The sequence below is a fragment of the Hippoglossus hippoglossus genome, chromosome 24 (assembly GCF_009819705.1).
Source record: "Hippoglossus hippoglossus isolate fHipHip1 chromosome 24, fHipHip1.pri, whole genome shotgun sequence".
In the NCBI taxonomy this organism is placed as follows: Eukaryota; Metazoa; Chordata; class Actinopteri; order Pleuronectiformes; family Pleuronectidae; genus Hippoglossus; species Hippoglossus hippoglossus.
The window spans coordinates 1,354,028-1,381,532 of record NC_047174.1 but is presented as its reverse complement, the minus strand read 5'-3'; the positions used below and the strand labels follow the sequence as shown (position 1 = coordinate 1,381,532).

The following is a 27,505-nucleotide window of genomic DNA, read 5'->3' as shown; positions in this document are numbered from 1 at the left end:
AGAGAGAGAGAGAGAGAGAGAGAGAGAGAGAGGAGAGAGAGGGAGAGAGAGAGAGGAGAAGGAGAGAAGGAGAGAAGAGAAGGAGAGAGAGACAGAGAGAGAGAGAAGGAGAGAGAGATAGAGAGAGGGCAGAGGGAGAGAGAGAGAGAGAGAGAGAGAGAGGGAGAGAGAGACAGAGAGAGAGAGAGAGCGAGAGAGAGAGAGATAGAGAGAGAGGGAGAGGGAGATGTAAAGTGAAGAGAGAAAGACAAAGAAAGGTAGGGGAGGAAGAAAGAAAGGAGGGCGGGGGGGGGCACAGGGAGAGACAGAGGCTTTAATCCTCACCCCCCTCCCCCCCTGAACCCCCCCCCCCCCTTCTCCAAACTCATTCATTGGCGTTGACGGCAGCACTGAGCCGTGATGTGGAGGAATGCTGTGATTGGCTCTCAGGAATAAATCAAGATACGAAGATAAAGTTACGATACTTTTCTTATTGTCAACAAATCCCAGGAAAAAGAAGAAGCAGAATCTGAATTTCCCACGAGGGATTCAAGCTGCATGAGTGTGCACGAGGGATTCAAGCTGCATGAGTGTGCACGAGGGATTCAAGCTGCATGAGTGTGCACGAGGGATTCAAGCTGCATGCGTGTGCACGAGGGATTCAAGCTGCATGAGTGTGCACGAGGGATCCTGAGACGAGTTACAAGGCCAATTTAAAGGGACAAAAACTGAGATTTACAGAATAAGGTCATAATAAAGTAATATTATCTCATAATATTATGAGAAAACAGTAATTTGATGGGAATTAAGTCATAATGTTATAGGGTTAGGGGTTAGGGTTAAGGTGTCCAAATATTAAGGGGAAAGAGTTATAATATCAGGAGGAAAATAGTCATATGATGAGAATAAAGTTATAATATTACAAGATTAAAGTTGTACTATCATATCATGAAAATAAGACAAAATAAAGTTGTAATATTAAGAAAAACTAGACTGACAAATTTTGTATCAAATAAACTGACTTTATTGTTTGACTCTAACAAGAAGTAACAGAGTCTTAGGAATGTGCATTGCTATTTTTATTTATTTATTTCAAGTTTATCTTTATTGACAGGACGGCAGAAGAGTGGGATGGGGGGGGGGGCCATGGGAACTGAACCTGCGGCCGCTGCCCACTGATGCTCATGTGTTCTCAACAACTGGAAACATCTCGTGGTTAAAATCTATTTTGCTCTTCTCAAATTAGGATTCGCTTCAAAACTGGAGCTTTTTTTTTTTTCGAAGAATCAATACTGAGCACGAACCAAATTCAAATCTGGAAACTTTGAGCGTTGCCATTTGTCTGCTGTTGTTTAGCAGGTTAGCTTCAGTTAGCATTCGTGGGTCTCGTTAGTGTCTTGCTGGGATTCCACGCCCCTGGAGCGGCGCCGGAGTTTTGTGTCAACATTTGAAGCCAAACAATAATCACAGAAGTCATTTGAATTACCGACGGCAGTGGAGGTTTTTTTTTTAAGGAGAATTTCCGTCTGTGTTAACAAAGCCCGACTGACAGTTCTCACATTACCATGAATGCAAAGTTGGGCTAAACACATTCTGGACCTCTCTGTTCTTGAAGCAACGAGGATGAAACCGACATCCGTCTTTTCATCCGACTCTGGGGGAGACGCTTATGAAATGTAAAATTAAATTCTCACCAAAGGTTTTTTTCGGATATGGTTGACTCATGTGGAGTCAGGGGGGACTTCCCAACCAGTAAAGTCTTATTAGCATTCAGCAGAAAGACGGAAAAATAAATAACACGAAAGAAATCAGACAGGAAACAAATTAGCAAAAGCTGTGTTCTCCCTCCGCGCTGTCTCTTTGTAAAATCAGACGTCTGAGTGGCGTGTGATCAGCTGATGATTAACTGATTAAGTAATTCATCCAACGTTTCTCCAGAGAGAAACCATCACTCTCTCTCTCTCTCTCTCTCTCTCTCTCTCTCTCTCTCTCTCTCTCTCTCTCTCTCTCTCTCTCTCGCTCTGTCTCTCTCTCTCTCTCTCTGTCTCTCTCTCTCTCTCTCTCTCTCTCCTGTCAGAGCAGGTAAAAGTTAATATTTTCTCAACTTCTGTTTCCAATGTTGAAAAAGTCCTTAAAGTGCTCAGACTGTTTTTGAATTTCAGGTGAAAACATAAGTTCCGATGTGAAACAATCACTTCGATTTTTTCTGTGATTATAATTATTTAGCATTTTTTGATTGTTGGTTTGACGGGTTAGGTTATTAAATTTTTTTTTGACGAGCATAAGGAGCTTGATTTTACGATCTTTGGTTTTGGTTTGTGTTTTCACTTAAAAACTATTCAACCGATTTCCATAACATTTTGTGGACGGGTGGAGCATGAGGCAATCCACTGGGGTGGATCCATTTTATTTTTTTTACGTTGGCGGATGTACAGTACGTTCTCTCTCGCCCTTTTCCAGTTCCTCATATAAAAATGATTTAAGTTAGTATTAATCTAATGTCTCAAGAAACTACTTTTTCATTTCTACTGTTATTTCTATTTGGCAACGATTCCTGCATTTACTATGTAAACACTTAATATTTATATTTTCACTAATTATACACTTTATTCTTGTATTTGTATCTTTACTTTTATTTTTAGACTCATACTCTAGTTTTATTCTCTGTATTCTATATATATTGTGTTACTGTAATCTGGAGAAAACTGGCACAAGACTTTTCTTTTGGATAAATAAAGTCTTGTTTTATCATATTTTATCTTATCTTAATTTATCTTCGCTCCACAAACAACACAATAATCCACAGAAGTCAGTTGGGGTAACGTGACAAAAACATGAAATATTCCTTTGAGCCCTTTGTGATAATCCTGATCACAGAGCAGTGGAGTAATCACAAGTGAAAAAAGGGTGTGAGACGGTTTTAAAATCAAATCTCGCTCCTCTCGCTCAAACACTCGTACATTTCCATCAGATTATTCATAAGAAAGTGTGATTTTTTTTTTTTGTTTCTCGTGGATGTTGAGCTCTTATTTTCGGAGTTTGGCTCTGCTCGCGCCTGACGCTGAATTTTCCCGGGGAAGCTCTGTGCCCTTCGCAGCAGCATCAGTCTGCTCTGCCAGCGATTCGCCATCCTGCCCCTTCTCATTATCTCTCCGTTACCTCGGGCGTCGAACCACCGCTGTCCTGAGCTGTGCAACCTCCTCACGCAGCCTCCCACACACACACACAATCCTCCACGGTGGAAACAATACCATGGAGATATTTCTAAATAACCTCAAAACATCTCAACAAGCGCTTTGATTTCATAATGGATGTTTAAATGGTTGTTTGTTTTTTTTCTACCTTAATAATGAAAAATACTTTATTTCCTCCTCCACAGCCTCGTATTCATTCTTCAACTGTTATTTTGCTTTGAGTTAAAACCTCCGTGGTCCACTTCTGCTTCAACGCTGCCATACTACACTTGTTTTGATATATATTTCACGTGTTTTATAAAAATTTAATGAGTTTAAACCAGGATTTGTGCAGAAAAATGCAATGTTACGTTGGTTTACATTGTTCCACTCATGTCAGGAAAGAACTGGACCAACGTGTTTGCATTGACAGCAAACGCAGGCATCGTACGTTTTGTTCTGTACGAATAAATAAGACTCTCAAGGGGCTTATTTCACAATAATCTCACTTTTCCTGCAGAGAATAAAGACGTTAAAACAGCCGTGACTCATCGTGGGGTCACATTGTGCAGCGGCCCCCTCAAAGTTTGTTGGTAATTCACAGTTTCAGCGTCTCCTGAAGCGACAGAGATCTGAGGCAGGAACCATCCGTCCTGCCGCCTGAAGGGCGGCACGGCGGCGGAGCGGACGGCCATCGGTCAGAGTGACCCGGGGACTTCACAGCCCCGCGCTCGGCCTGATTGGTTTTTCTATCTGCGGCCCTGTGACAGAGCGGCGGAGCTACTGACCGGAGGCAACGAGCTGCCGATGGAGGAGGTTTGAAACCGCGACGCGACCTTGTTTGTTATCGCTGCACTTCGGTTTCTGAGCTGTTGAGTGAGACTGAACCCCTTCATGAAATATATGTTTTACATCACATTTACTTTCAATGTTCTCCATGTTTTAGTTTTCATTTCATTCATACTGTGAAATGTATTTCTCTAATGCTGTTTAAGACATAAAAATAATCAAATATAATACATTTTAAATTGTTAATTTATTAATTTTAAACCTATAAAGATTTGAAATTAGACATATTGTGTCAGAGTCTGTAAGAAACTCAGCAAGGCAGCGGAATCCAGGGTTTGGAGGATTAAATATCAGGGATCATTTTTAAGTTCCCTAAGAAAAACATTTTGGGGAATTGTTCCAACGCACACTTTTAAAGGCTCTTATTTTTGTTTTTCAAAATAAAAGTTGTTGAAATAAATGCAAAGATCTGAATGTCTAAAATCTGAAATTTAAAATAGCACATTTTCACAGAATTTCACTTTAAAAGAAATGTGCTTCAGCTATTAACACAAGTTTCTTAATACCTCAGAATTTTGGATGCATCCTTTTTTAACACAATACGTCAGATTTCATTTTACAGTGTCCAAACTAAAACATCCTCAGGCTTCTGCTTCACCTTTTTCTGCGTCGTACTAAATCACTTCTTGGAACAAAAGACAAAGTTATTTTCTTCTGACTTTTAGAATTGTTTTGAATAAATTGAATTGTCGCGCCCACCTCCTGAAAACATGAGAAGTTTAAACAACCAGTGTTTGAGCAGTTCGTACCTGCGGTGTCGGGCGTACTTGCCGCTGACGTGTCCGCTGCCATCACAGCCCGGGGTGGGACAGCTGAGGACGGGAGAACAAAAAGTAAGAACATGGGACATATGATAAATAACTAACCACGTCCCCCAGACTGAAACGACTGAAAGCCACTGCGTCCTTTCAGTCTCTTCTTCATTTCCTGTCTCTAGTTTGCTTTGTGTCTCCTTTAAGTTGTGTCTGTCCTTGTTTTGTGTTTTTTTCTGGTTCTTCTATGTCGATTTATGTTCATTTTTCCTCTTTGTGGTCATTATATGTGTTTCTTGTTATTTTGTCTGCGTTTTGAAATCACTTTGTGGTAATTGTTTGTCTCTTTTTGTTGTTTTGTGTCTTTTAACCGACTCCTAAGCCTTTTTAAACCACAAATATTAACAATCCCTTCACATGGAGGCTCTGGCCCAGGAGCTGGTCTAATAATCCACATTATAAATAAATATGAATTAGATTGAAACAGGATTGACCTAACCCGGGCTTGGTTCAGTCCGGGGTTAGATGAGAAGAGTCTCATTCAGCTGCTTCTTTCTCTCTGAATGTTTTTTTTCCGTATCGTGGCTGCGGTCGACAGCAGAACTCTCCAGAGCTCTGAGTCACGCTACTGCAGCTTTCAGGCCGCTCTGACCTGAAGACACGCAGACCGCCAGCCAACGCACACCGCTTGGCTTCAGGGACTCCACACCCACGACCTCTGACCCCCCGCTGCAGAGCTCCACCCACCCTCCACCCAACAGCACCTGATTTATACTCGCTCTCACTGCAGGATAAAAATGGAGCCGCACGAAGACGGAGGTGAAGGTTTACCATCACGAGTGCAGAGAGGAGGAGGAGGAGGGGGAGGAGAGCGAAGAGGAGGAGTAGGAAGGAGGAGGAAGGAGGAGGAAGAAAATGAGAAAGTGGAGGAATGTAAAGGAGGAAGAGAATCAAGAAAGAACGGATAATGGTGAGGAAAATTGTGCAAAAGTGAGAAGCAGGGAAAGGAGAATCAGGAGGAGGAAGATGAGAAGGTAAATTACAAAGAGTTGGAGGAGGAAGAGGAGGAGAAGATATAAAAGCAGCGTGAGGAAATGAGATGGAAGAGGAAGAAGTGGGGGGGGGAAATAGAGTGGAAAAGAGGCTGAAGAAGAGAAGAGGGAGGACCGGAGGAAGAGGAGCGGGAGAGAAATGGAGGTGGAGGAAGAGCAGGAGAGGTTTTGTTCAAGGTGAGGAAGCTCATCAATCTGTGTTGCCTTATTGATTCCAGCTCGTGTGTGTGTGTGTGTGTGTGTGTGTGTGTGTGTGTGTGTGTGTGTGTGTGTGTGTGTGTGTGTGTGTGTGTGTGTGTGTGTGTGTGTGTGTGTTTGTGTGTGTGTGTGTGTGAGTGCCTCTCAACTCCCACGGTACAATGTCACACACACTGTCCAATCATGATCCAATTCCCACAATGCATCACGCTGCTGTGTCGAGCCTTAAACACTCAACACTAAATACAAAAACTTTCGCTTGTTTGCAAAGAATCTGAATATTGAATTTGTTTCTTGTGTTTTATTTTAGTTCAGCAGATTTAAAGTTTATATTATAAATGCTGGTTATCGGCCTATAGGAGGAAACTTTAAGTTTAAAAAGTTCCCCAACAACGTGTCGTCTCCTCCTGCTGACGGATGCGTGAGGAAAACATTAAAACAATATTTCTGAGCCGTTATTTTGAAAGATTCATGTCCCGCTGGTTCGGAGCTGAGAGCCACAGACAGGGCAGAGAAATCCAAAAGTATTTAGAGACGACTAAAGCTGCTGGGTTTGATCTTTTCATTTGGATTTGCTGACAGCAACAAAAACACAGAATATCAACCAACGCATGTTCTGTTATTTAGGAGCACTCTGTTTTTTAATCAGCATCTTCTAGACGCCACCTTCTCGGTTCCCTTTACCCTGTTGAGTTTTAACGAGACATCCCGTTAACGTGGGACTGTCGACCTGCAGCGTTATCAAGCTGCTGCCGCTCCCTCAGTCAGAAACGTAAACAGCACACATGGGAAGTGGATCAGGGATTGTCCCGATCCAGCGAGACGAAAAGGTCAAAGTGTCAACACAAACTTTAGGACTCATCCTGGAGTAAATTGCTTGAGACTCATTAGTTGTGCTCATTAGTCAGCCTGGCTGGCAGGAAGATTCATTTACCATCATCCTGCAGTTAGAGTTAAAATTCAGAGCTGTGATGCAGCAGCTGCAGCTCTGACTCCCACTGATGTGATGTGTTTACTTAGCAATTCAAATGAACTCATGGAAGACGTTTAATATCACAGCCACATGGTTTTTTTAACCCAAATCTGCCACATCACACCACAATCACAAATTAATTTGTACATGTTAATCCCTGAAGATTAGTCGGATTAGTCGGTGACTGTGATGAAATAAATAAAAGTGATGAAGATATTCAGAGATTTCTCGTGACTTAATGAGAGTCTCACAGTATTTACACTCAGAGTCATGTCTGTCATTAACGGTAACTTCAAAGATTCTCCGTCCGCGTGCACGGCTCCTGGCGTCACATCCAAATCCAGGGAGATGTCCCTGCTCCGCCGCTCAGGGCTCGCTCGGTGCAGACGGGACATGTTGTTTACAGTAAAGTGCTGACCTGGATCAAACCGGGTTCAAACGTAATCTGCTGCACAACCAATATTTGTCAGTTTCACTAAATGAGATTAAGTGAAGCAGAAACGTTCCCCTTCACACACACAGACACACACACACACACACACACAGGTAGCAGTGATAATCCACACTGTCTCCGGTCCTGTTACCGTCACAATGAAATGAGAAACGTGTCTAACTTGATCCAATCTGCTCATGTATAACACAACAGGGTCACACATTAACACGACCCGCTGCCGACCCACTGCTGTATCTCACAACTTTTTGAATTCATTCCCTCAGAAACCCGGTTGTTGCAGATGCTGCGGTGATCCACCAGTTAATCTCTAACGAACGAGGGAATTCACCGTTTCCGTGGTTTCAAAGTTCATGGACCACGGAGGCAAACATAATTACATCATCTGCATAGATGTTATTCTGAGGCAGTGGTGTCATGTGTCGTAACAGCTACTGTCTGTGTGTTTACTGGCTGCGGCACGGTGGGTCAGTGGTTAGCAGCGAGATGTTTCTGGGTTCAAACCGATGGCGGACCAGGGCCTCTCAGTGTCTGCTGTCCTCCCAGAGTCCAACACATGCAGCTGAGGTGGATCTGAACTTGTCCGTAGGTGTGAATGATTGTTTGTCTCTAAATAGACGTCTTTCTATCCAGAGTGTGTGGACAGGCAGTTTAGCTCCTGATGGATGTAGAGTCTTCTATTCTAAATTATACGAAGCCTCTTTACTCCTTAACGAGACACGTTAAGGAAAAGTGACTCAGCATAATTTTCTATCCAAAGTGCACCAACAGTAGATGAGTAGAGTGATGAGTGAGGGTCAGCGGGGGTTCACCCACCTGAATAACTCCGGTGTCACGGCCTCCACAGCAGCTGCAGGCAGACGCAACAAAAAGATTAACGTCCTCAGCCGATAATAACTAAACGTGTTCTACGTTCACAGTTAATTCATAACCTACTTCACCTGAGCAAAGGGTTCGGACTCTACACACATGGACAAATAGACTGGATGTCAGTTATTTGTAGTTGTTAGTTTGATTAGTTATTGTCAACAGACACTAACCGTACAGTTAGCACGAGTTAAGCTAGTTTACTTGAACAGGAATTAAGAATGTACTCGTACCTCGAACTCCTTTGGATCGTGTTCGATGGCGTTTATCTGCAGCATTCGCCTCCATCTGGAAAACACAAATCAACCGTTTTTTTGTTTCGTAGCATAAAACCGGGTCAACTTTACACCACTTAGCAACAATGTGACAACTACATGGCAACAAACTAGCTGTCGCTTAGCAACTGCTTTGAATATGTAACAACTACTTAGCAACGGATTAGCTCGCACCTAGCAACCATTTTGAACAACATTACGACTAACGACGGAAACCAACCAGCTGCCACTTAACAACCACTTTAAACAGGTCATCATGAATGCTAACAGCATTTAGCTAGGACTTAGCAAACTCCCTTTTACCAGGTAGAGCTGCACTGAAACAGTAAAGACGTAGCTAATGTGAAACCAATGAACGTGAGCGAATGGGATTCATGCAAACAGAGGTCAGCTGCAGTGACAGTGTACCTGGTCGGAGCTCAGTGTGGAACCACCTCAATCTGGTTCTGGTCTCGAAGCCGAAGAGTCTTTGAACCAAACACAGTTTCAGACGTCGTCTTCCAAAGTCATGATCTGCACAAACAAAACGAGTCGGAATCAAACCTCTTCCTCACGACATTTAAACACTCAAGAGGCTCCCGACAAAAAAAAGCATTAACACATTTAGAACTGATATTTACAAATGTGACATTTATTTAATTCTGTCGATTAGGTGTCTCTCCAGAGAGGTGTCACAGTTAAACACATTTCAATGACCCACAACAGGACCTGAGAATGAAGCTTAATGAGACCAACACGGGTAAAAGAAATTCTTTATCCTTCCTGGAAGAAAACGTTCATTCACAGACCTTTTCTATTGCACTGGAGATGAACTCTGCATCGCTTTATTTTGAAAGGGATAGAGAGTGACAGTGCACTGACAAAGGGATCATCAATTAGCAGAATTCTACTTTTGGAAACATAAGTACCGTTACTATTCTTGTAGTATTATTAGTATTATTACTACTACTCTTCCTCATTGGAGGCCTTCGATCAGTGAGCTGAATAAACGCTGGTTCAATATTCAGCAGTTTGAATCGTCTCCGTTTCAGATTCCGCGTCACTCGAGTTCACACTTCAGTTTCGATGCCAACTGTCGTGACGAAGTCTTGTGAGTTTCCTTCGGTTCTGATTCGTTCCTCTGTCTGGTTTCTTCTCCATAGCAACAGCAGCTGAAGGTCATCGTGGGTATTGTAGTATCTAAAAATCGGACACAAACTTAGTATTGATAATTTCTCCAGGAGATGTTGAGGATTATTAACAATATTAGGAACAAAGAAATGAAATCCAGCCACGGCAGAGATTTCAGAAACTCCTGATATTTATAGAAAATGAAATGTGATGGCCGCGATGCAGTGAATTTAGAATCACTGCAAGACTCTTTTATGTGATTTATGTTGTATATGATGCAAATCTACCCAAACACAACTTGCAAACTAAACTAAAGCATTTTTTTACTCTCTCCAAACTGTAAATAACACTCAACTCTCCCTTTGAGCTGAAACAATCACAGCCGAACTCCACGGGCTCCGGCTGTGAGCGTCGCACACAGACGGCAACATGAAAGGCGGTAGGACAACAGTGAAACAACAGTTTGATGATGAAGATGTGAACACAGCGGCGCCGCGCTCCTCTCCGCTCGGCTGCAGTGCAGCTCGGGGGGTTTGCAGCGTTAATATAAATGTAAATTCTGGACAGCCTCGCCTGAACTCTCAGCCGACTCCCATTATGTTTCCACAGCCTACCGAGGCCGGGTGCATCTGAGGCCGCCACTCCACCGAGCGTGCTCCAACGCACCCTACATCAAACAGCCCCCCCCCCCCTCCCGCAGCCGAGAAAGAAAAGCCTCCGCCTCCCTAGAAACTATACGACTGAGTGGGCTGAGAATGTGTGTGTGTGTGCTGCAGTGTGTACATGTATGTGTGTGTGTGTGTGTGCTGCAGTGTGTACATGTGTGTGTGTGTTCATGAAAGTGTGTTTCCATATAGGCTGTGTCCTTGCTCTGCCTCTGCGTGCCTGCGTGTGTGTCTGCTGTGTTTCCATCTCTGTGAGGACCACTTTCAGTTCTAGACCTCGAGTGTGAGGACATTTGGGATCGGCACTCACGGTGAGGACGGGACCTCGTGTACAGTGAGGACGAATGAGGACAGTTTAGGGACTGGAGGACATTTTCCAAAGTCAGGAAATTAGGAATTTTGGGAAGATTTAAGACATCTTTGGAAAATAAGACCTTTATTTTTGGAAAATTTTGCTAAATGACATTCTTTTGGACAGTGGAGACGTTTATGAGGATGTGAGGACATTTGTATTTGAAAAATGAGAAATTTGAGAGTAGGTACATTCAAATTAGAACTTAAAAAAATATTCATTCCTTTAAAGAAGATTCAACTTTGGTCTCAGAGCTCAGGAATGTATCAGGGAATCGACGACTGTGCTGGTAAAACTTTTTTTTCCAGAAGATTTTTGTGATTTATTTGAAGGTAATAAAAATCCAATCTGTCTCATTAAAGCAACATTTAAAAACCACAGTGTCCTATATGGCTGGATTAGCGCTGTGTGAAGAAGAGCTTCCTGCTGTTTAGTATTCAGCCCGACACTTTGTCTGTCTGGTACAATATGATGCAGAGCTCTCCTATACTGAGCCACACACACACACACTGCACACACCACACACACACACACACACACACACACACACACTGCACACACACACACACACACACTCACACTCACTGCACACATAGACTAACAGAGCAGCAGACGTTCACCCACTGAGCTCCAGAAATGTACACTCTGTACCTGTGTCATTTCTACCATTTCAACAGATCTGCAGGAGGCTGCTGCGCCCCCTGTAGGTCAAAGACAGCACGGCACCTCACAGAAATGACATAAAAAAAACCTTCGTTCTTCTCTAACTGATCATTATATTATCATGAGGCTGTGTTTGAATGCGCCTCCATGTATTAAAGTCAGGTTCCCTCATGTTCAGGTAAGTTTCACCGGCCAGGTAACAGAGCCTGAAGCAGTGGTTCTGTTGCTATGGTTACGTGTTCTTAAAAATGCCTCGAAGGCTCAGTACAGATCAAATTCTGTTTTTCTTAATTCGTGCTAATTGTCCATTGGTGTTCATACACAGCTCCGCTTCTGCACATAGAAAACAAAGGGTTTCGCAACGAGTGCAGCCAATCACCAGCAGAGGGCGTTCCAAAGGTAAATCCAGGTGTCTGAAACCTGTGTTCTCTCTCTGACCAGCAGGGGGCGACTTCACTGGTCGTTTCTATAGAAGTCTATGAGGAAATGTCTCAGTCTCTAGTTTCAAGTCTTCTTCAAAACAGCTGATGTTCATTTAGTAAATTATGATCATTTAGAGTCAAACAGACCATAAAGCACCGGATGTGTTGGGGGGGGGGATACCACAGTGTGATTGGCAGCTAGTACCGTCCAATGGGAGCAGGTGGAAGATGTAAGTGGGCGTGTCCCGGAGCTCTCGGTCAGGCTCCACCCCCCGCTCCTCCAAATATGGTTACTTCTGGTTTAAAAATAAAAAAGTCGCTGGACAAAATGTCTTAGCCTCAAAACAGCAGCTCACAAACCACTGGTGACGTCACGGTGCGTCGACACAAGTTGTTTCCACAGCAAATTATATTTAATTGGTCCATGACACATCTTGATCACCATGGTTACCATCATAACCACACGGTTAACGAAAGGAAACGACTGCTGGTCCAGTTGAAAAGAAACCAACTGACTGTCGGAATGAAACAAGAGGCTAATCACGCTCAGACATTTTGTTAACCCGTCCGTCCACACTGACCTCGTCCCTCTCTTCTCCTCCTGACGGACAGAAGTAATCATTTCTACAGTCGACAGAGGCCGAGTGGTTTCGTGGCATTAGCTGAACCGACGGATGCTCTCACAGCGTGTGGCAACATCCAGCACACAACATCTGCACAGAGGTGCTTTGAAAAAAAGAGACGTGTGGAGCTGCCACAGCGATTGTGTCTTTAAACCAACAACACAACAACACAGACGAGTCGACACAGTAACTCACGGCAAATTAAGAAAAACACAATGTGAAAAGATTTACTTCACATCTGGAGACAAAACGAAAAAACGACCCAACAACAGGAGGACACATAAACACAACACTCACAGGCAAATGTTTGTGAGCCCAAACAAGACACACACACACACACACACACACGTACACACACAGACACACACAGACAGCAGCCAGGTGAGTGTGTGTTTGCGGCAGTGCCAGACAGCAGCTCAGCGTATTATTACAGCAGAGGATTTTTATCAAACCGAACAAACAGAAACATCTGGTGTGATGTGACACTGCAGCGCACAAACCAAACAACACAACTGACACACACACACACACACACACACACACACACACACACACACAGTGTCTGTCTGTATGTCAACACCACATTTGTGTTATTATGGACACATGAAGCTCAACATAAGCAACACACGTCTCATGGCTCCGGAGTTTGTGATTTTTTTGTGGTTGAACAATGAACTGTTGTCACAGTGTAGTCGATGATGTGTAGCTTGGTTTCGAGCCGACACTGAACCAGGAGTTGTAGATTCTGGCTCCTAATTTAGAAAGATTCTCGCTCCGCCCCTGGACGACAGCGAAGTGACAGAGCTTCTCAGTTTCTGGTGCGTTCGGTCGACTCACCACAGGAAGGAAAAAAAACTCCTCCAGTGCAAAAGCAGTCAATCGCCTTTTATAGCTTTTTTTAGCAACCTGCGTATACTTAATAATTTTGGTGTATATGAGGTACAACTAAAACTATAAAGTACAATTAACTGATTCAACAGCCTGACACACGTATAGATAGAATGAGCTCAACATATACCTCACATGTCATATAGACAAATTACATTGAAATGCATTAATAATAAATCAAATAATATACCAATATATATATAGGTATAAACCATTTAACCATGTGTCTGCACAATATTATACAATATATTTTCACATGTACTAGTGCAACATTTTCTTAGTATCCAATGAATACATTTGAATATTCATTGAATTTGAATATTGTTAATTCTTCCACCCCTGATAATATCCGTACGTGCAAACAAATTTAAACTGCACACTGAGAAAGACAGAATGAACTGGAGCGACTTCCAGAAACAAACGAGTCGCTGACGTCTGAACAGTTTGAATGACGCACAAATCAAAAGATCACTGAAATGCATTGAGACTTTTATTAAAGAAAGAAAGACGATCGACTTATTGGAACGTGCACAAACTCATAGATTAGAACAATCACAGGATCCCCCCCCCACTCTCCCTCTCCCCCGGTAATGTGGTGCTCATATAAACTATACCCCCCCCCCCCGTCTGTATTCCATGTGACCTACTGTACTTCCTGCCAAATTAATATGATCACACATAAACACTAAATAACAAATAATATAAATAATACACCAAAAACCCATTACACCTTGTATAATAAGCAAAATAATAATAATACTCTTCTTAAGACTTATTCATGGACCTTTAATTTGACTCTGACACACTGGAGCACACACTGTTCTGCAGCAGCAGCTCCCTCCCTCCCTCCCTCCCCCCCTCCCTCCCTCCCTCCCGTACAACAGCCCCACTCCTGGTTTCCATGGAGACTGGACTGATCGGGTGATTAGCCTCATCAATTAACCCCTGACCGAACACGGGGAGAGCCTGAGCAGCAGCGGCTGACTGACCTGCAGGTACGAGCGCCACAAAAATTCAGACGTGTGAACAGCGAAGATGCAACAAAGCGGATCGATGGAGTTACAGTGGGAGTCAACGGGAGTCACACACAAGCACAGTCAGTTATAATGGAAGCCAACGGGAGCTGGTTGTTCGACAGCAGGTTCAAAAAGTACAACACGGATTTGCATGAAAGTTGGAAGGATGGGACATGAAAGAACTCGGGAAATGTTCCAGGAAGTTTTTTAGCTCTTTAATATTTTTGGTCTCGTCTTTTATAACCAACTCCACAAATTCATTTTCTGTTAGTTTGCTTTTAAAGCACATATTTTAATTGCCAAGCGAATCTGGAAAAATGGAGAAAAGAAATTCAAATAAAAAAACTAATCAAGAATTTAATTTTGTTTTTTGGCCAAAAAATGTAAATAACTTTGTGATTTACTGTTTTTCGTCTTGAAGTTTTCAACCTGCAGAAGGAAGTGACTCTTGTGATGTCAGATTCTCCTGCAGGTCACGAGTGCACACTTCAGGTTCACCCTTTAAACCCTGTAAATAAGAGAACATGAAGCAGCCACACTGCAGATTCACACACACCTGCACACGAACACACCTCTGCCCCCCGACACTCGTCGACCGGGTCGGTGGTGTCACGTCAGCACTTCAGAGGAGATGAAGTCCTCCTCGGCCCTCAGACTTCCCTCTGTCAGACAACATTAGCTTCATAACAGGAGCTCGTCTAAAGAGAGTACCTGCGAACACTCACAGTCTGAAGCGCAGGTGGAAACGTCCGTCACGGTTGATGGAGTAACAGCAGCAGCACAGAGAAGTCACCTGGTTGAAGGTCACTCAGAACTTAAAGAGGAGCCAGAGTCAGTGAGGGACGGCTGGAGTCTGTGAGTCATCACAACAGTTTTATCACGATGATATAAACATGTCATCTGTCACCTGACGCCTCTGAATCTTTACACGCGTGTCAATGACCTGATTTTCCTCCGGTGACAGTTTGATTGTTTGATAATTACGTGTTGATGGAAGTGTGGATGTATTTTTACACATCTGCTCCTCATGCAGCAGTTTGTGAACAGACGTGCATGTGACGTCTCTGCAGGAACGTTCAGCTGCTGGTATTAACTGGGAGTATTGACAGATGCAATGCAAATGAATGTTAATGCACTATCTCAGACATTTAAGAGAATATTAAATGTAAAAATATTCACATTGACCTTTCTCAGCCCTGAGTCGTGTCTGCAGGCATTTCTCTCAGTTTGCCTGAGTCACCTTGGTTCAGAGCTTCAGACTCTTCAGTTCAGTGTGAAGCTGAACATCAGGTGTGAACGGCTCCTCAGAGCAGAAGAGGAGTTCTGGGTCTGGATCAAACTGAACCTGGTTCTGTTGGTTTGCAGTGAAAACACTTTGTTGGATAGTTTGGACTTTTGGACCAATTACAGGAAGTAGAGAATTAAACAATAGAAGAAGAAGAGAAGAAGAGGAAGAGGAAGAAGAAGAAGAAGAAGAAGAAGAAGAAGAAGAGGAAGAAGAAGAAGAAGAAGAAGAAGAAGAAGCTGCAGTCTTCACGATATAATGTGTAATTTGGTGCATTTGAACTAGTGTGGCGTGCTGTAGTACTCTGGGGTATTGTAGTACTGTGGAGTACTCTGGAGTACTGTAGTACTGTAGTACTGTACCACTGTGGAGTACTGTAGAGTACTGTGGTGTACTGCGCCTGAAGGAGCTGATGCTGCTAGTAATACCATTATGATGTTACCATGGCAACCAGATGAAGCTCTTCATTCATTTCCTCCATTCAAACGAACCCACCCCCACCCCCCATCCCCCCCCCCCCACCTGACAATACGCCCACGTCAGACGCTGTCTACAAACCAATCAGAGTCAAGTGCAGGTAGACGCCGCCCACGTAGGTGATGACGACAGGACGTACGTGTGTCAGACTAAATTCTTTAGTCCCTAAATTACAACGTGAAACCAGAACTAACAGATCAAAGGAAACAGGAACAAACAGGAAGCTTCAGACTCAGAGGAAACGTCCTAAAAGACCAGAACCAGGTTCAAAGAGTTCAACAGAGTTCATAACAAGTTTAAACAAACACGTCGTTTTAGCTCCATATCAACAATAATCTCCGCCCACACAAACACACCTGGAAACACACGTCACATGACCGTTCACGTACACAGGTCACGTGATGGAAACAGGAAGTAGATCGTCTCCTCTGCAATTAGTTGCTTAGTAACAGAAACTCCTCTGAAGGAGGAACAGTGATGGTGAAAAGTACGAGCAGGGATTTCTTTTCTCTGAGCGACGACGAGGTGGAACTGTTACTGACAGGAAGTGTTAGCTTTGTATTCACCGCTGGTGGTCGAGTCATGTGACTGATGAGAACCAATCAGGAAGAGAACGCGGGCGTCTGCGTGACCGTTTCCAGAATTCCGCAGCTTCACTTTAAAAATGAAGCTAAACTATCTGACATACAGACGCCGGCACCTTGTGCTTTAGAAATCATCTGGAGCCCGAGCAGCAGAGATCGTGGTGCGGAGCCGCAGGATCAAAGTCACGCCGACACGTGCACTCGACCAATCGCAAATCAGTCTCAGCTGTCATGACGTTACACCTCGTTTCTTCAGCAAATACGTGATCTTGTATCTGCGTTAACACCAGATTACAGTTTCAACCGAACGGACATTTCTCACAGCGTAATTGTGGATTTGCTCTCGACCTCCCATCATTCACCTCTGCTCGCTGCAGAGCAGGCGGGCGGGGGTGTGAGTGATTGACAGGTCGGGGGGGTTGGATGTGGTCAGGGTGTGAAGCTTTAATGATCTGTAACAAGCAGCCGAGGCAGCTCGTCAGTGGCATCAGAGATCAACAATCGTTACTGCGCTCTGAATTAGAGTGTGTGTGTGTGTGTGTGCGTGTGTGATTGTGTCGTTACTTTCTCACTTCTCACTATGAACAGAAACAGCTCTGAGATAAGAGGTTTAACAAGATACTGACTGGTCTCGTCTACACTGCTGCAGACATCTTACCCTCCGTTTTAGAAAAGAAATCTGCGTCCACACGACCTTCACTTTACACAAAAACGACTACGAACGAGTATGCCGGGCCAGTAGGTGGCGATACAGTCCCCATCAAAGATCCGTCAAACACCAGAGAAGAACGCTGTAAGGTGATGTTATTCGAGGCAGACGTCTGTGAAGGTTGACAACGTGGAGCAGTGATGTTCAATTTAACTTATTAGACCAAATAGTGCTGAACGTAGAGAAACAGGTAAACAGCTGTTGTTGTTGTTGTTGTTTCTGCTCATGACACAAAGTGACAGTGAAGTAAACTGTGACATCATCATTTCCCAAACGCTCAACATTAACGTGGACCGGTTGTGAGAGGAGGTCAAAGGTCAACGGTCACAGCCGACGAGCAAATGTGAGAAGTTTGTCATTTATCACAGATCTATGATTCAGACACACACACAGACACACACACACACACACACACACACAAAACTTCATGAAGAATAAAATCTACTCAAGATGAATCACTAAAGATGTGTGTGCATGTTGTTAAATTGTGTGTGTGTGTGTGTGTGTGTGTGTGTGTGTGTGTGTGTGTGTGTGTGTGTGTGTGTGTGTGTGTGCTGCTGAATTCCATTGATCAGACAGAGATAATCAGATTGATGGTGTCGCGGCATCAATTCAGATCTAATAAACCACAGACAGACAGACTGACGGAGGGATGAACAGACGGATTGACACAGACAGTCGGAGGGACACAGACACAGACACAGACACAGACACAGACACGGACACGGACACGGACACAGACAGACAGACAGGTAGTTCAGACTAGGTCTCGCTGCTGATCTGAATTCAGTCTCTTTGACTCTTTTCCCACATGAAGCTCAATGACTCCAGTTTAGTGAAGTTGATTCTGTACCAACTACGATGTCACTCATCTCAAACCTTTATGAAACCTCGTAAATCCACAAGATCTATTTGGATCTGCACCAATTTGTACACACTCGTAGATATAGGTCCCCTGAACGTGCCGGAGTTTTCTCATCGAGATCCATGAATTATTCTCGGAGAAATCAGTTAAAACAGTGAGAGAAAGTGAAGTTTTATTGGTTTCTTCTGTGACTCATCCACATCCTTGCACCAAGTTCCTCAGGTGTTTACCGGGTGAGTTTCCTCTGTCACTCAGCTGGTGTGAGGCTGCAGAGACGAGGACGCTCTGTGTGGCTCTGCAGCTCCGCTCAGGAAACGGCAGCGTGGTTTATAAAGTAGTTAACAGCAGCAGAACGATTAGGGATTATTTGATCACACAATAGAGGACTCAACATCGAGGGAACTGTGGAGTCTTATTAAAATGATAAATTTCAGATGCAAACGACAGGATTTCTTCACGTCTGACTGTAAAATACAGAGACAGGAGCCTCGGGGAACTTCTCCCTTCTGAGACGATCTTTTTTACCAACTTTCTTTAACATTGTGACTTTCTCAGAGAATAATTCATGGATCTTGAAGACATGGCATCGTTTAGGGAAACGATCTTTATGATTCGGTGCAGATCCAAATAAAAATCAGGATCTGAAGAATGTAGATCTGGTTTCAAACTTTTGGGCCTTGTAAGCTTTATTTACGTCTTGTTTGTTTATTCAAATGTCTGTGCTCATTTTCATTATTTATCATTCTTCTAATTCTCTCACTGTGAAGAAAATCATCTCTACAGAAGCAGCTGCAGAAACAATTAAGATAAATAGGAAAATAAAAAGTACGTAATGTGATGCATAATAACAGATGCTGTTTTTTTGGGACGAAGAAACTAAGAAGAATTTTTGTCCGTAGTTTAAAGTTTGTAGTTAAATTTCTGTGTCACCCACTTCCTTTAATCTGTTCCTCCTGTGGAGGGCACGACTTCGCTGAGCCGACGTCGACTTCTACATTTCTTTGCTTTAACTGAATATTTATCAAGTCAAGACATCGTCTGCAGTCTGGAGGGATCGCTCTCAGCGCTGCAGCCTCAGGCTTCGTTTTCAGGGACATCCCCCAAATATTCTTCATGAGAAGAAACACCGAGTCCAGAGGATCGACACCTTGGAACACGACCAAACAACCACAAGTGGTTTGACGCTGAAGACGAGCACGTACAAGAAGCTTATAACATTACAGCTGCTCTGGAGCCAATCAGACTCAGTGAGTCACTTGCACAGAGTGATTACCTGAAGCCTCCGGTCCACAGATATATACAATGAATTGTTCATGTTTAAAGAAGAACTATTTGTTGATTAACAGATTGTGGATTTAGTTAATTGAACTTTTCTTTTGGAAAACATCACAAACACATGATAATTCCAAGGTGAATATTTAATATATGTCCTAACATTTAGATTTTTAAGTAAAATCCTGATAAATCTTACTTTGAGATGTTGGAAAATTCAGTTCCAGACTTTCAGACGCTAAAAGTACACGAGAGTCTTTTCACTCACTGGAGCAGAGGTTCTCAATTCTCAATAAAGAGAAATAGAACGATATCAGACACGGACTGAGAATATTTTCACCATGTCAGCACAGAATATACAACATATATCATGATCATTCTACCTTTATGAATCTCACGGACTCATTTGGGAACCACTGCGCTAGAGAAGCATTAAAGTTCACCTCATAATTCAATTTCCTGATCATTCAATATTGTCACTTCACTGATGGTTTCCCTCCGATAGAAACACTGTTACTTCAGTGGCTCACACAAGCTCCTGAACTAATGAATTTAACATTAGGGAAACATTACATTGGTGTATTTTAACAGTAAGAAGCTGCAGGAAGGTCCCGGGGAACACGGAGGGGGTACACTCACTAAAGAAGGTGCCATAAGGTCACTGCAGACACACTAATTAGCAGAACAGACACACTCCAGCTCACTGTGGAGGCATTAGAGCAATAATACAGGATCACTGACAGCCTGCAGGATTATTACATATCACACACACTGGTCCCATCCCAACACACCACCGCCTGCACATTCAGAACAAGACAGGTTCACGTCACCCTGAAGGAACAGTAGAGACATATCACAGATCTAAAGGTGCCGTGAGGTCACAACACGCTCACTGCGGGGTTATTACCATACGGACTGGCAATATGTGAATATGGCAAATACACAAACACACAAATCTTCAGAGAGCAGGCGCGTGACTGGCGCACAACAGAGGGATGAGAGCCGCGGAGATGGAAACAGAGTCAGGGAGAAGCAGCAGAAGCATGAATGACACACCGGAGGAACACAGGAGGAACACAAGAGGAGAACATGACGGAGGAGAACACGGTGCGCGCGAGAGAGGCGCAGAGAGCGCGTGAGGCGCGTCACTATAATAATGTGAGAATAAAGAGAGAGAAACATACTGGGAATGGCGAAGATGGAGACTCCTCTACCTCCGTCTCTTCCTCCTCTCCCTCTTCCTCTCTGGATGGAAAGTCTGCAGCCGCCTTCCTTCCTTCCCTCTCTCTCTCTTCTCTCTCTCTCTCTCTCGCTCTCTCTGTCTCCGTCAAGGTCTCTCTACCCTCTGCCTCTCTCCTCTCTCTCTCTCTTTTGTCGCCGTAATATGTGGCCATGCCTTCAGTGGTGGAGAGAGGGATGGAGGGGGAGGAGGAGGAGGAGGAGGGGGCCCAGACAGACGGGTTGGAGGGAGGGAGGATGATGATGGTGGTGATGATGAAGGTGGTGGAGGGAGAATCAGACACTGCAGCAGTAGAAGAAGAAGAAGACGGGTTTACCTCTCTCTCTCTCTCCTCTCTCTCTCCCTCTCTCTCTCTCTCTCTCTCTCTCCTGTCCCCTCTTCATTCTCCTCTTTTCCTTTATTCCCCGGGAGCGCGCACGCAAACCCGGTGACGCGCACAGACCGATGGAGAGGCGGCGGGGGCGCGCACATGCAGGCTCCAAGGGTGGCAATGCATTCCAAGCGTGTAGTGTGTGTGTGTGGTGTGTGTGTGTGTGTGTGTGTGTGTGTGTGGTGTGTGTGTGTGTGTGTGAGCCCTGCAGTCAGTCCCTGGGTGTTGTTTGGATTTTCCACCCCCCACACACACACACACACACAGACACACACACACACACACACACACACACACACACACACACACACACACACACACACACACACACACACACACACACATATATAGAAAGTCTCTATAGGCGTTGACATGGTTCAGTGTGTAATTCCCTTTGTTCACATTTGTGTGAGTTTGACGCGTACATGTTAACTTCATGATTAGTCGCAGATTATTAGTGTTGAATCATTTTCTGATGCTTTATTAGTAACGAGTCATTAATTGGAATAATATCAGGGTTGCCAGGTTGAGAAAAAGGCCTCCGGCTGGTGTTTATCCTCCGCCTGCACGGCCCTCGTTCTGTCGTCTCAGCTCCTCAGTAGCAGGATTTAATGAACTGAACCTGGAGCTTGAAGGAACTTGGGGGGACGACGTTGGATGATTCACTGCACGTCACTGACTGGGAACGTCACTGACTGGGAACGTCACTGACTGGGAACGTCACTGAAAGGGCAACAGCACAGAGTCCAACACAACTTTAAACCTTTGGGAAATACCTACAAGGCCAAAGTAAGTCAGAGGGTCCTGGGTCAGGGAGGTGACCAGGTCCTGAGAACCTGCTGCGAGGACGAACATCTCAACAGCCTCCATCCAGCAGGCCTTTCTGGTAGATTGGTTCCAGGGAAGCCACTTTGACTCAAAGGCTTATGAGAAAACCCTGTTTGGAGTTTGTCAAACAGCAGTGAAGGACTCTGAAGCTCAAAGCTCTACATCTGGAGAACAACTGGCTCCTACTGGTGGAGTTTGGGGCAGCAACTCCCCCTCGGACACCACAAGGACCTGAAGCAACAGCCAGGATGAAGCTGCAGAGGAAAGAATGAAGTGACGACGTCCGGGCCTGTAGAGCCTGTTGAGGTTTGTCAAAGGGATAAATGAAGAGTCTGAAAACATTTGAAAATGAGCAACTTCAGTTTTTGATTTAAATCCATGTTTTATTTAGTCATTATTTAGTTATTCAGTGTAGTTTCCTGTGCACGGTTTTATCCATTAAAAATTAGATTTAAAGAAAAGTATTATTTCGATTTCCTGCCCGCGAACTTTCGCACTGTTTCTCAAATTGTCCTTCTTTTCATTTGGTTTATCCGACCATCCATCCCTTTACACTTTCTCACCTTTCCTGCCTCTCTCCCTCTCATCCCTTCTCTACTTTCCTTTCCTTCATCTTTTCATTCCCTCGTCCTTCTTTGCGATCCTCTGCCCCTTCCACTCATCTCTCTCTCTCTTTTCCCTCTTCTTTCGAATCAATCCCTCTCATTCATCTCTCTATCCCTCTCTCTATTTTCACTCAGTCATCTCTCCATTTCTCTCCTCTTCCACCTCTGTCCGTCTCCTCGTCTTCGCTCCGTTTCGCTGCTTTGACAGCAGACAGGAGTGAAGTGAGGACACAGAGACAGAGAGAGAATGGTGGAGCGAGCCTGGTTTGAACAGGCTGACCTAGTTAGACTCTCCCTTTAATAAAATATTGAGACTGAGAAAAGAAACACGCAGGTCTCTCTCCATATATATATATATATACTTATATATACTTATATATAATATGTAAGTATATGTGTGTATGCATAACATACATATGCATACACACAAGCTGTCTGTGCTGCTGACTTTTGAAAACCTTAAACCTGAAACACTAGTAAAACGTATGAAGCATAGATGCACCAATGGAATCTCAGTGTGACATGTACGACTGTTATATTTATATTTTGTTCATTTTAACTTATTAAGTTATTTAACCTGCCTGTCATGGCGAAAGTGATATATCTGATTATTATGACAAATAATTAATATACATACACACATAAATACATGTGTGTGTGTCATTCATTTTCACATACATACCATGTGTGTTTCTTGGTCGTCAGCCTCAGTTCTTTGTGTCATTGACTCCACATCGTGATCTTTCCTCTGAGGTTCTGCTCCGTGTTGACATGACTCCATCGTCTCCACCGGTCTCCTGCTCTGCCACGGCCCAGAGGCGTCCTGTGGGATTCAGACCTGGTGACACTGAAGTTCCCTGAACTCATTTGTCTTGCTCATGAAACCAGGTGGATACGACTGTGACATGAAACGTTCTGGAAGCCGCCGCTAGAAGACGATCAAATGTGGCCATAAAAAGATGCACCTGGTCAAAGCCACTCGTGTGGTTAAAACCTGTGAGGTCAGCGTGACTTGATTACTAATCAGAGCAAAGGAACCAGACGTTCCATCAGATCCAGATGTTCTGGTTATTTCCATCGTTCAACACAAAGGTTGTCCCTGAGCCTTTTGTCTTGTAGCTCAGTCCGTCTGGTTTTAAGACTCACAGAGAGCAAAACAAATATAAAAAACATCATAGTAGTTTATATTGTTCTCACATAACACCACACAGATTTTAATTGAAATACCGTAAATCTATTGACAGCAGGATGATGGATGTGTAGTTTGTGAGCACATTATAAATGTGTGTGGGAACGTGAAGGCTCAAAGCCCAGAGGGGGAGAAGGGAAATGTCTGCCCCCTGGAGCCATGGTCAGGGACAGTTATTTCACATCACCTCTGCCCCCTCAGTCTGTCGCAGCCGTGAAGGTACGTGAAGACAAATCCAATAAAATGCTGTGTCACTATGTCTCGTCTCGCCCCCACTTAGGATCATATTCGCATAGAAGCGTTTCATGGAAACATTCACTGATTGGTATTTAATAGTTCCATCTTTTGTGTTAAACTAGCAGGAGGTGACCTTGTCTTCCTCTCCAGGGCGGCCCTCACCGTCTGATCACATGATCACACTCCCACAATAACGGCAGACATGATATTTACTGTGATAGATTACAAGTTCCAAGCTTCTGCAGGAGGGATTTGTCTGAACACATTCACACACACACACAGACACACACAGACGCACACCTACACACACAGACACACACAGACACACACACGGCTCCATCATCCTCACGCTGATCTAAGCTGGTTAATCAGATTTCCTTCGTTCCTACCTGTTTGGATCTGAACCAACAGATACATGCTGCCGACTTCTCTGGATGAATTCAGAGACACACTCCCTCTCCCCTCTCTCTATAGGTCTGCAGTGTGTAGGTGTGCAGCAGTGTGTAATAGGTTTTTCAGTGCAGCTCTGCAGCCTGAAGCCTCCACTGGGCTCAGTGGGAGAAAGTCAATTACAGCAGGGCTGAGCCTGGCCTGCGGGGGGGCGTATGGGTGGGAGATAAGAACGTAAAGATGGCTGCCGCCGAGCGCTCCCCCGACTGCATGCACAGGCCGCCAGCGCTGCACTTTGCCCTCGTGCATCTTCCAGACGCAGAGCCGGCGAGCTGCAGCCGAGCAGAACTCAGACGGAGACTGAAACACAAAAGAGCAGATGTGGTGACGGTTAATCTCTGATACCATCTGCTAATACGCAAGTTCGTTATCGATTGCTTTTATGGATTCAAAGGTTGGATCTATAATATTAGAGCATGTAAATCTGCAGTTTGCTCACAGAGTTTAAGGGTGATTCATTCATTCCACATTAAATTGTACTAAACATGTAAAGTGGCTCTTTCCAAATTGTTAACTTATCCAGACCCAGAAGTTCTGCAAGTTCATTCCTTTTGTTTAGTTTTATTGTCTTGTTCCATGAAAACATTACAACTTTATCATTTTAATTAGTGAATAAAGGCACAAGCGGATATACAAGGAAACAGGAAGTAGGACCCAAACGCAGCTGCACCTGTTGAGGTGCAGCGAACTTTAATTAAAGAAAGGGTGATGGTAGCTTACAGGCATGTGGAGGTGCAGGTAGAGGTACATGTACAGGTACAGGTACAAGTGGAGGTGGAGGTGGAGGTGGAGGTACAGGTGGAGGTACAGGTGTTGGTTGAGGTTCCGGTAACTGAAACAACACAACAAGAGTCCAAAGCATGACCAAGACATAACAATCTGAAATCTGGTGTAACTGAGACTTTAAATAATGGTCTTGAGCAGGTTTTTGAATTTATCATTTAACTGTTTTTCGATCTGGTTTGACTCTTTGGCTGTAGGATGCTAACGCAGCTGGTCTGTAACTGTGTCTGTTGGTAGTGCAGGTGATGTACGGTCAGTTGTTTCTGTGGAAGCAGCTGCTGACTGTAATTAGGCGACAGTGAACTAGAGCAATGAGCTGAAACTCAATATTCTGCAGATTCATCTGATACTTTTCTGTTGTTCATGTTAACAAGTGAGAGCGAGGACATCGGCCTGCTTCTCACTTCCTCTTTGCACTCGCTTGCGTTAACGTTGGAGCTCGGTTTGCTTTAACGTTGAGTCGTAGGGGTGAGAGAGTGAAGTCAGCCGACGTCCTCACAAGGGAGGAAACACACAAATGTTGTATGTGTTCCTGGAAGCATAAAGCTCCTCTGCTCAGGATTATAAATCTTGCGTTTCCAACAGAGGGAGAGAGACTGAGTGTCAGACTGATGCTCGGTCTCTCTGCAGAAGCTAATAAGTTTTCCTCCTGCAGTGAGCTGATTACAGTATCATACCTCATATACCTCCATTCACCTCCCCATACACCAATATACACCCCAACACCCTGCACCTCCACAGCCAAATATACCCCACCATACAGTGCTGCTCTTATTACCAGATGATTCATCTCACTGGGATTATTACTGCAGTTCAAGTATCCATGAAACTGCACCTGTGTCTCTCTCCCACCTTTCAACCTTTTCCTGCACTCGGAGAATCATTGCTACGCAGCTAACGTTAGCATTCCCACGTCGCCGGATGGTTTTGGCCCAGATGAGGCTCTGATCCGGCCACATGCCGGGTGGAGTGATGGCACTTGGGCGGTCTGCTCCAGGTAAGCCATAGCAATGCCACATGTCAACCTCATATATCTCTCATATGAGGTTTTACAGCCAAGTATTCTAACACATGTTGAATCCCGAACGTGGAGTTGTGAGTCTGAGCTCCGAGATAATTACGATTACATTTTACATATTCCCGCAGATTGAACCGACGGAGCTGTCGACTAACAAACCATCCTCTGCTTCCTCCACTCAGGGTGTGATGGGAACGACTGTGTGTCCCTGAAGTCTCTGCTTCTTTATATTCTGCTCCTGACTCACACACACAGACACAGACATGCACACACAGACACAGACACACACAGACAGACACACACTCTGGATGGACAGATAGAAGAGAGAATGAGGGAGAACGAGAGATAACGAGATCTATAAGGCAGCTTTACCATGAACCGTCCTTCCTCCTTCCTTCTGTCGTTTCCTTCATCTTTCCTGTTTCCTTCATCTCTTCGTGCTTGAGACCTTTTTCACAGCTCTTTAATTTATTCTTATGTTATATAATCAAGCTGTTCTGCCTTTAACCCCATATTTCTTTAACAAGGGTCATATGAATCTGTAGAAGTCATATTTGTAACTTCTCTTCGGTCACTTTCTTTTACAATGCTCAATTCTTTCTCCTCTTCGTCCTATGTTCCTCTTCCAGCCTCTCCTCTCTTTCCACATCTCCTCTCATTTCCTCCTTCCAAGCTTACTTTGCTTCTCTTCTTTTCTTGTGTCCTCCTCTCCTCGCGTGTTTCCTCCCTCATCTTCTCATCTTTCCCCATCTCTTCTTATTCTCCCCTCAAATGTATTCACTCTCTCATTCTTCATCCTTTTCTCCTAATTTTATCGATTTTTTCCTCTCCTCTCTTGTCACCTTTTCATCTTTCCATCTCTCCTATCAACTTATATCCTTCCCTCCTTTTCACCTGCTTCACTTTTTCTCCTCCTTCTTGTTTTCTCCTCCACTTTTTTTCCTCATCTCCTCCTTTTACTCCAGACAGAAAGTTTCTCTGCATTGACGCCTCAGGCTACAGATCTCCTCCCAACATCTCCTCAAAGAACTTACCACCTCCTGTATAACACACACTCAAACACACACACACACACACACACACACACACACACACACACACACACACACACACACACACACACACAACATTCCCCAACATGTACGTATATCCCATTGCAACATGACAGGCCTCAATAACATTAGATAACTAAATTCAAATATGGATCCGTGTGTGTGTGTGTGTGTGTGTGTGTGTGTGTGTGTGTGTGGTGTGTGTGTGTGCATGTGTGCGTGTGTGTGTATGT

General features: G+C 44.1%; 1 protein-coding gene across 1 annotated transcript in view; it reads right to left on the bottom strand.

Moving 5' to 3' along the window:
- myt1la (myelin transcription factor 1-like, a) overlaps positions 1–20,837 on the bottom strand; it is a 54,250-nt gene extending 33,413 nt beyond the window's left edge. The window contains 5 exon segments of the mRNA XM_034579799.1: positions 4,751–4,813; positions 8,244–8,277; positions 8,528–8,582; positions 8,978–9,082; positions 20,685–20,837. Of these exon segments, the coding sequence (XP_034435690.1) occupies positions 4,751–4,813; positions 8,244–8,277; positions 8,528–8,582 (152 nt within the window). The 5' untranslated portion in view covers positions 8,978–9,082; positions 20,685–20,837.
- Positions 20,838–27,505: the final 6,668 nt, after the last annotated feature.